The 10,281-nt window shown below is 42.3% G+C and overlaps 1 protein-coding gene across 3 annotated transcripts in view; it reads right to left on the reverse strand.

Annotated features, from left to right (window-relative positions):
* The window catches only part of nid2a (nidogen 2a (osteonidogen)), a 35,002-nt gene extending 28,911 nt beyond the window's left edge, over window positions 1-6,091 (reverse strand). For all 3 annotated transcript variants that reach the window (XM_084347609.1, XM_084347608.1, XM_084347607.1), the window contains exons 1-3: window positions 5,796-6,091; window positions 4,049-4,234; window positions 3,687-3,803 (exon numbers count right to left, since the gene is read on the reverse strand). In XM_084347609.1, coding sequence (XP_084203735.1) covers window positions 3,687-3,803; window positions 4,049-4,234; window positions 5,796-6,002 — 510 coding nt within the window. In that variant the 5' untranslated portion in view covers window positions 6,003-6,091. The remainder of the gene's footprint in view (window positions 1-3,686; window positions 3,804-4,048; window positions 4,235-5,795) is intronic.
* Window positions 6,092-10,281: the final 4,190 nt, after the last annotated feature.

The raw sequence follows: 10,281 nt of genomic DNA on the forward strand, positions 1-10,281 counted from the left end.
AAGGATTCCCTGCTCGTCTGAAAGCTGGAGGAAATTGTACAACTTCAGGGCTTATGAGAGCTTTTCAAAAACCCTTTTGATGAACCCGAGAACACATGGCGGGTAAAACCATAGCTGCTTTTCTTAGATCCTGAAAGGTTTGTGAACATGAACAGCTTTGCCGCAACTACAAACCGGAGCACTTTGACCGCACTAGTAATTAGTAAAGCCGCCGAAATCCCAAGTCTCAGTGCTAGTGACTGTTGTAGTCAGGTGGCTATTACTGAGCTCTATAGCTACAAGGTGTCTTTACGGCACAGACAGGCTCAGCGATAAGGACAGAATAACATATTATGAAAGCTGAAGTTCAGTAAGACTCTCCCTTGAACTAGGATGCACATATTTCAAGGGATGCCCCCTGTGTCACTGCAAGGGGGCCCCCCAGAAACAACAAACAACACTAATAGAAACAATAGTTCCTATTGTGCTTCAGAGAAGAAGAAAGACAGAGCACAGGAGAGGAAGGTAGGCAAAGAGAGCAATATGAAAGGCCAGGGCCAAATCCAACAGAGGAGTCCATTTATTCATTCACTCAGCCCCATCTGACCTTCACGCGGCAGACATGTAATATGCTGTTCAACCTACTTTGCTTTCTAGCACATGTAGCTTTGAAGAGAGCTTGAGGGGGGGAAGTGGTCTACTGTGGTCAAATGTAAATTCACATTCCACTTCAAACTGCTGCTCATGTACAGGAGCGCTCTCAGGAAGGGAACTTGAGGACAGATGTGCAAAGTTATCTCTTAGTTTTCTCCAGTACTTCTCTCACTTCTCGTCAAAGTTTTTTAACACTATGTCCCCCAACTTTCACATGCATTACATCACAATCACAGACTGTTTTTCAGTTGAGAAAGTTGGTCAATTTCAGTATATACTTTTCGTAAAACTATTTTCCAACTTTAAGATATCATAAAATATCATTGTAAAACATTTGAACAAGACTTAAAGTCTACAGAAGTGCTTAACTGCCATACTTTTAGCTAAATGCTTACGTCAACATGCTAACATGGCTGAAATTACATAGACACACTGATGTTTAGCGGGTATAATATTCAACACGTTCAGCAATTGGCCACTCCTATGGTCTACTTTACATTTGTGAACATGAACGTCTTCAAAAAGCCAGCAACTATAAAACTCAGTCATCAGCATATAACGTCAAAATCTTGGATGTCGACATCGACTTAACTAGAAGACAAGAAGTTGACTTTCATGGGAGTGGAAGATAAACCATGTTAAAGCATCCACCAACATGACCGGTATCGTCGTGTGATGAAGGATTAGCATTATGCTGCTTAAAGCGAACCCTGGTCAACACTTCTTAAAACATCAGCATACATAAGGCCAGATTCTCCGTGTAAATTGCCCAGGTCATTAGCAAATCGGGCTACATGGTAGAAGATACAACAGAATGTGTGTTTAAGGTTTCAAGAGAAGCAATTACTTTCCAATTATCATAATAACCTCTTTACGACTAATTTCATAGAAAATACAACCCCACTTCTTAGGGATGTGAACTTTCTCTCCTCAGTTTTCCTGTTTTTTCTTCCATCGCCTCTTTTCTCATATCCGCATCCGACCCCCAAACACCACACAGTCCGTCCCCTCCCCCCAAAAACACTACCCCACCCGGCCTGCCTTAACACACATCCCGACAAACACACACCTCAGGTTAATCAGTTCACACACACATACCACTCTACCCCCAACGCACCCCACCCAGCACCTCTGGCTAATCACTTCAAAGGAAGATGCTATCAATCCGGAGAAAGACCCACTGAAGCAAATCCCAACCGGGACCCCGACTGCTCCGATCTGACAAGCCACACAGACCCTTTAAATAAGAAAACAAACCACATGTTAAAACATTTTGTACTTTAAGAAGTGGACTCAGTCAACAGCAGATAGACGTCATCCAAATATTCAAGAGGCTTAATGCTGCTGGGCTATTTTCGCTTTTGATCAATCAGGAAGAAAGGAGGAGGCATAAAAGCAAACAGACCATGAGAGGAAAGAAAAAGGACAAGCAGATGAGACACAGAGATCTCCTGGGGTTTTTTCCCAAAATCTGCCACTCCCTTCATCCCTCCATCCCACACGCTCCAAACCAGGAACAACAGAGCACTGTTTGTTTGATCGATAAGTTCAGTCGGCCCGGCTTTACTTGGAGTCTTTCCCAGAGATTAGCTTACACAAAGCCTCTAGTGCTCCTCTAGGTGACACTTTATTTGCTATTAAAATAGATAAAAATGTTAATTTGGTACTTTTCCAATTAAAGGGACATTCCTCAGTTTACCAGTCAAGTACTACTCTGCCTTGTTGAATAAAGGAGCATTTTAAAGTTAAATAATCCTGATGATGTCGCTGTGATGTCAAGCCTGTGTTACAAACAGATGTGAAGTTTAAAAGACATTTATGAGGCAGGGAAAGTCTAATGCAAGATGCTACTGAGTTGCATTGTGGGAAATGTAGATCCACCGCTTTTGGACCCAATTAGAGGCCGAAAGTTAAAATATCATGGCCTCTGCTGCACTGATCTTTGTCTGATGTGAGTGCACCTTTTCCATGGAATATAAAACTTGATAGCTGGAGTGGCCCTTTAATCATCCAATGATCCCAGTCTTTTGGTTATTTGCACAGCAGGTTATCTGAACAATCACATTTGTCTACAAGAAAGCAAACAAACTCAACAAATATGGACAGATTCTAACAAAAAGTGAATAATGACCTGAGGTTGGGTTTTCTTTCCACAAAATTCCTATTTTCCCTATAATTAGTGCCAAATTGCATGCTTCTTTCCAGGAAAATTCCTAGAAAATTACGGACACGTAAAATACAGTGTTACCCTACTCTAGGGGTAAGGCGCGCCTCACCAGAGGCTCGCGGGAGCGATGTGACGCAATGATACTGTTTGAGGTTAAAGGGACAGGTGCATGCCGGTGGTCTGGAAGCCCTAAAGGGGGCATATTGCCACAGTTTGCAACACAATTTCTACACTTTCTCCGAGTCATAACTCACTCAATAAACTCGATAAACATCGATAAATCAGCCTAGAAATCATAGAAAAACAAATTATGCTAACTGTATTTCCAAAACCTAAAACACGTATTTCCCCCAAATCAAAGGAAGACAAAGCATAAGTTCCAAGGTGTTTGTGCATTTTCTTAAATATGACAGTGTGTTAGTAACTCACTGAGCTGAACCTGGTTTACCGGACATGAGTTCTTTAATGGGAAACCAAGTTTTTAACTGGTTACTGACTGACAAACAGGGAGGGAAGTAATGTCCAACAGAGCATGTGAGCGTGAACGGTCAAGGCATGTTTGTGTCTACCTGTGAGTGAATTGGAGGAGGGGATAACGAGTGGGGAGGGGGCACTTTGATGACCTCTAAAGATGACCTCTGACCCCTTGAAAAGGTTAAGAGGCAGATTAGGAGGCGAAGAGGAATTACAAATAGACCCCCCGCCCCAGGCTGATTACAAGTGATGCACATCTTACAGGAATTCTGGATTGTCTCTCACGGGAACCAAAACACACTCGTGAGGGACGTGCGGGCTGTTTACATGATGATAACGTGGACTCCCTCATTCATAAATCAGTAGGAGGAGGCCTGGAGGTAGCGCCCTGAAAACCCTCCACCCGTCTTACCTTGTTTGATGGTCCACTAGTCCGAGTTGGTTCCTCATATGCCGCGACGTTCTCCCACGTAGCAACCACAACATGTGTGGGGGTGAATTTGGCATCTGGGAACCCTCGGTGTACTTCCTGGGTGAGCAGATGATTGAATGAATGAATGAATGACGGAGGGGAAGGAGGAGAAAATAAAAAAAGGAAAGATGGAGAGAACAATGGAGTGAACTAATGGATGACGAACTGGAAAAAGGAAGAATCCAGATCTTTAGTTAAGCAGAGTGCAAAAGATTTTCATCTCAAACATGCAATTAAAAGCTTTTCCCAACAAAACTCTTTGGTCAATCAATAATCAAACGATTGTGATTCTTGTCTCACACCTGAGCCACTCTGTTGAGTACGCTGGGTGTTTCGGTCACCCTGTAGTAGATCTGTCCACGTCCTCCGCTGGTGTCGATGTCAGCCAGAAAGGGAGCCACCACAGGGAAATCCGTTGGGAAGCCGTCGTCCACATATTGCTTTTCCATGGGCAGATCCTGGGCTGATACGATACCGTTGGTAGCCACCTAGGGACAGAAACAATCAGCAGCTGAATACTTCAAAAACCCACCATAACAACCTTGAATCCTCTAAGAAATATCTGGAATACCATCATGAACCGAGGGGAACCTCCTAATGAACCCGTATCCCCTCATAAACCACTGGAACCTCCTCGGGCACTTCTGGAACCCCCTCGTGGACCCCAGGAACCACATAATGAACCCCAAGACTCCCCTCATAAACCACTGGATCCTCCTCAAGGATCTCTGGGGCTCCTTCAAGGATCCCTGGTCCCTGACTAACCATTAGAAAGGATTTTAAGGAGACCTATTATGCTTTCTCATTTTTTTCCCTCCCTTCGTTGTGTCTTGTAGGATCTCGAAGAAGCTTACACCTCGTCAGTATACCTGGCTTGATGTCATTATGTCACCATGTCACTCAGTTGATACCTATATTCACAGTAGAAGTGAATTAACTGGCAGCTGTAAACACAACAGAGCCGACAGGAGACACAAGGTGAGTGACGCTGGCTCAGGCGTGTGTGAGCTGACCAATAAGAGACGACCAGGTACTCGGGAGAGGGAGGGTGTTTGCTTGATGAGCTACTTTTGATACTTGAGGTACATTTTGCTGAACATACTTGGGCACATGTATGATTTTGAATGCAGGGCTTTTACTTGTACTGGGGTATCGTCGTACTGTAGGACTGATACATTAACTCAAGTACATTATAAAAATACAGTTCTGCTTCGTACTCGGATCTTTAAGTAAAAGTTCTCGTGCACTCGGCCCATTTCAGAGTCAAATGTATTATATGAATTATTGTACATAACTATGAATTAAGGTGTGAGCATCACTTTAATGTTGCAGCTGGTGAAGGTAGGACTACTTTTAGTTACTTCATCTATCATATTACATCATAATATTAGTTGAGTTTATTAAATAAATAAATATAAAGGAGTAAAAAGTGCAATATTTCTGTCTGAACTGTAGAGAAGTAGAAGTATGAAGTGGCATACAGGAAATACTCAAGTATAAGTATTACAAAATTGGTTCCAATTACAGTACTTGAGTATAGTTACTGTCCAGTGACACAATTATATTACACTGGCAAGGGCCATTCTCCATAATAAGTACGTTTTGTGTATATTTCTTATTTTTCAACATCAGTTACTCATCTTATCAATTACTTTTACTTGTAATGGAGTACTTTTATAATGTGGCATTGCCACTATTACCTAAATAAACTGAGATACTTCCACCACTGGGTTCACAGGAGCTGAGCTAAAAGTTATTTCCATCACAATCTCTTCTTTATCCCAGTCTCTGTTGACTCAACAGTCGAGTTTCAGATAATTGATGTTTAAACTGGAGTATTCGTTGAAATCATAAACTTGCGGTCACCTCACAGAGCCCAGCAGCGCCTTTCCCATTCAAACAGGTTAATAACTCGCTCCATAAAACGTCCTGCTGCGGAGCTCACCCAACATCTGCAAACATCACCTGCACAAAGTCAACTGAAGACAGCTGAACGCTGCCACAGTCAGTAACGAGCATGCACATGAGCCTGAATGAATCTGTACTCACATATAGCTGGGAGAAGAGGGAGTCGTAGAAGTACACGGGTCTGGGCAGGGACAGCACTCTGGAGGTTTCATCGTCGCCCTCTGCCAGGATCATATCTCCACTCAGAGAGCCGTAAGGGAACATGTCAGCCCTCTGGATGGCTGTAACCACACACACACTGCAGCTCCAGCAGAGCGCGCACAGAGCCAGCATTTGCCCTCTCTCCATGGTAGAGCCGGGGCTGAGAGAGCAGCTCTGAAGCAGCGGGGACTGAGGTACAGATGGACTGAGAGGGAGCGGCAGAAAGAAGGAGAGCTCTCCTCTTCTCTTCTGCACCGAGCCGAGGATACTCTGCAGGGGAGGGAGGGAGGGAGGGAGGAGCCAAGGCGCGCTCTCATTGGTCAGAGGCGCGTTGAGTGACAGCAGGTCCCGGCGCTGGAGGTAGAACATCTGGCTCGTATTAGAGAAAAGACAAATAGAGCGTTTTTAATCCGGATGTAACTCTATCTGTTTCACAACAATGAAAAAGAGACATTGTGTAATTTTAACACACTTCACACACACACACACACACACACACACACACACACACACACAAAGAGAAACCGGTTAAAATTCCTAGATAGTTTGAATTTCTTCGAGAGGGATTTATCCAGATAGCCCCATCAGTGTCAGTGGAAACGTATAAGGACTAGCCTATATTTTAATCTAAAAACACAGACTATATTATAATGCATTAAAATCACTGAAGAAGTCCAGATTTAAATCTGAATATCTAAAGGAAGTGTTTTAATCTAAAGAGTACAGGCATTTGCATCACTAGTATATCTTATTTTTATATATAACTTTTATTTGTATTTGTATAAGTATTACATCTTACTTTTCACTTCAAGGCCATACATGCAACTTTAAAATACTTAACCTTGCGCGCCCCCTTGTGGCTGCAACAGCACACTGTAGCATACAACATGCACTCAGGCATTTAAAGAAAATTCATGTTACAATCAGATAAATTCAGAGAAATTATCATTCTCTCCTTCCAGCTTCTCAAAAGTGAGTATTTGATGCTTTTCTCCACTTTGTCTGATTATAAATGTAATATTCTTGCAGCTTGGACTGATGGTCCGACAAAACAAGAACATGTTATATAGAATAAGTCAAGTTAATTTTATTAAGAGAGCCAAAAATGACAAATTTGCATTGAATGGCAAATTGAAAAGGGAAAAACTTTGCAAATATCCACTTTAACGTGGAAAAAAATAAATGGAAGATACTTCAGGAAGAGCAACAAGGTAGAAATCACATATTCAAACTTGTACAATGTTACGATCACACAACTTTAGCAAAATGCAGAAAGAAAATTACCCCAAACACAGACAGTAATCCTGGAGAGGAATGCGCTGAGCGAGCCACATCAGTCAAACACATGGTGCATGTGTTCACCTGCTGAAGACCAGACAGCTATAGTGCAGCATTAAATCACATGTTTAGAGATTTTATGATAGCTGCTAAACTATAAGCTGACAATATAAGTCATATTTTAAAACCATATAGTGACTTTTCAGATGTCATCACTTTCTGGTGTTAATTTTGCTGATTCATTCTACACAATAGCCCAAAATGATAAAACAAAGACATTTCTCATCTCCACAAAATCTGTGTTAGTCCTAATTTGAGCCACCTCCTTCAGTCTCCCTGGCGGATGCTCGATCACACTGGATGGGGAGCATCAGATGTTGATGTCAGGTGATGATTTCAGCAGATGCAGTGCCAGAGAATCGTTTTCCTGTGTCCTTTAGGTTCCTTTTGCTGAACTTTAGGTGTGTTGCAATTTGCCTTTTACTAAGGTGAAGCTTCTCTATGTCCACTCTACCAAAGGGGAGTACTTTTGAGATGGTTGTCCCATATCTCTGCAGAAGACTTCTGAGGCTCTGTTAGTGGCCATTAGAGTCTTCATCACCGCTCTGACTGAGATCCTTCCTGTCTACACAGAGTACATCCCTTTTCCCTTACTTGCGTCTTTTCCTTGCATCTTCCATTTAACAAAAACTGAGCCCACTGTGCTCAAGCGGACACTGCCTGGATCAGTTCCTCTACACAATGTGATTATACAGGTGCATGCCTTTCTTAACGGAGTCCAGTCGAGTGAATTTGGACAAGTAGATTTTATTGATTGAAAATGCCTTCTAGTGCTGATCAATCAATACTGTGCAGTCATGGATGATGCTTGTACTTACCTAGAGGAACCTGTAGGTGGAGGCAAAGACAAGGCTGAGATACCACGGTACAACGAAACAAGCACAAGAAAGCACATTTTATTTCATTCATTTGGTTTGTGAAACCCAAAATTATGTTTTACTTATATTATTTTATGTTCTGCAGTCTGACATGGATTCAATGATCAAACTCAGTTTTACATTCAGCCAGATCATCAAAAACGCCCGTATGTAACCTGATCATGGATAACTGCGCTCTAACCAACCATGGCCTGAAAATCTGATGTCAGACCTGCTCTGTTGATGTTTGTCAGTATCACAGTGTGTAATCACAGGCCGCTGACTGACAGACTGACTTCACTGATGACATCAGATATTCACAAAAATCAATGAACTCATCAATGATTCAGACAGAGACCATTAGCAGGCTGGAGCACGCACACACACATAAACACACACACACACACACACACACACACACACACACACTAATGCATTTTGACTGACGTGACAAATGAAGCCTCTATATACAGTATGTGTGTGTGTGTTTGTGTGTGTGTATGTGTGTGCAGAGACGGACTAACAATACATCCAGCCCTTGTCAGCACTTTAACTGGTGCCAGGCCCTCAACAAAGGCTGTTTACCAGCAGAGCTGAGCAGAGGATTTGTGGATTAGGACCTTGATCAATAATTTAATATCTTCTAAATATAAAGAGTGCAGACAGAAGGTGAGAATCGCCACTTAAGATGGTATTTTCTCTCATCATCTGGATCGATGACGACTCAACGGTGGATCAGTGAGCTTCACAGATCTGGACTCTTCACAGAGATTCTTATTGAATTTGTATCAGACAAACGGACGTGTCTGATTCTGTTTAAAACTGTCATCTGGAAGACTTTATTATAAGTGTACGTAATGCGTTGTAATAGTGCTTTAATATGCAATAAAGTCACTGAGGGTCAATCATCTAAACAATTGCTCCTCTGAACTCCAGCTGTGTGGCTGTGCCTTGGCTGGAAAGGAAAGGAGAGGAAAGGAAAGGAAAGGAAAGGAAAGGAAAGGAAAGGAGAGGAAAGGAAAGCAAGTAAAAATAGGGAGTGAAGGGAAAAGCGAGTAAAAGAAAGAAAACAACACAAAATGGAAGGGAACAAACAGAAAAAGAGGAAATTCAAGGAAGGAAAGGGAAAGGAAAGCATAACAGAGGAAAACAGGGGAGGACAGAGGGGGCAATGAGGGGAAATGACAGGACATTAAAGGCAAAAAAGAAAGGATGGATGAGGAAGGAAAAAAAGAAAGAAAAAGAGGAAAAGGGGGAAGTAAAGTCAAAGAGCAGAAATTAAAGAAAAGTAAGGGAAAGGACAGGAAATGAGATGCAAGAAGAAGACAGGAAATGATTGAACAAGGAAAGGAAAGGAAAGGAAACGGAGAAAATGACAGAAAATTAACAACAAAGAAAGGAAAGGAAAGGAAAGGAAAGGAAAGGAAAGGAAAGGAAAGGAAAGGTATTTTGGTGTCATTAAGGGCAGAGGACAAGGTAAAAGAGGCCTCTGCTTGGGAGGAAGCAAAAATAGAGCAAAGGTAAGAGGAGACAGGGAGAGAGACCTGAATGGAGACAGTGAACTACAGAAAGAAAGAGAAGCAAAGGAAAGATGAGGCAGAAAGGAGACGTGCACAGGATTCCTGCTGTCAAAACTAAAAATAACACCGAGAACTTTACGAGTCTGGCTGTAAAATGTTTACATGGCTTACTTACATAATCACTTCAACACTTCATCAGCTGAAGGACTTTAGGGTTAAGCAATGTTAAAGTAGCTGAGCTCAGTCTGGAGGAGCACAAAAGTCTGCAGGACCAGAGACGAGTGTAGACAGAAGGAGGGAGAGAGGAAGCAGCGATGGCATAATGGCAATATGTCACGTTAATGGACCTGAATAAAAGGCACTCAAGCACCGTCATTTCAGGGCTTTCAGCCTACAGAATCCTGTTTGGCAGTTATTCTTTTCTTTAAAAAATGTAATTAGAGTAACATTTCAGTGCATTATGGAATTTCTGAGAGCTACTGCGCTAAAAAACGAGCAGATGTTTGGATTACGCCTTTACGGTTGATGTCATCCTCGCCCCACAGAATCATCAACAGCATGGCACAGCCCTGGAAAGGAAAACAGATAAATGTGAGATAGTCACACCAGCTGCTGGTCAATTGTTGATTCATCCTTCGCCTTCTTGGATCACCAGCAAATTATAATAGAAGACATGTGATATGCCGGATATGTCACCGGTTTACAAGGAAA

The sequence above is a fragment of the Pagrus pagrus genome (genome assembly GCF_965226575.1).
Source record: "Pagrus pagrus genome assembly, chromosome: 24".
In the NCBI taxonomy this organism is placed as follows: domain Eukaryota; kingdom Metazoa; phylum Chordata; class Actinopteri; order Spariformes; family Sparidae; genus Pagrus; species Pagrus pagrus.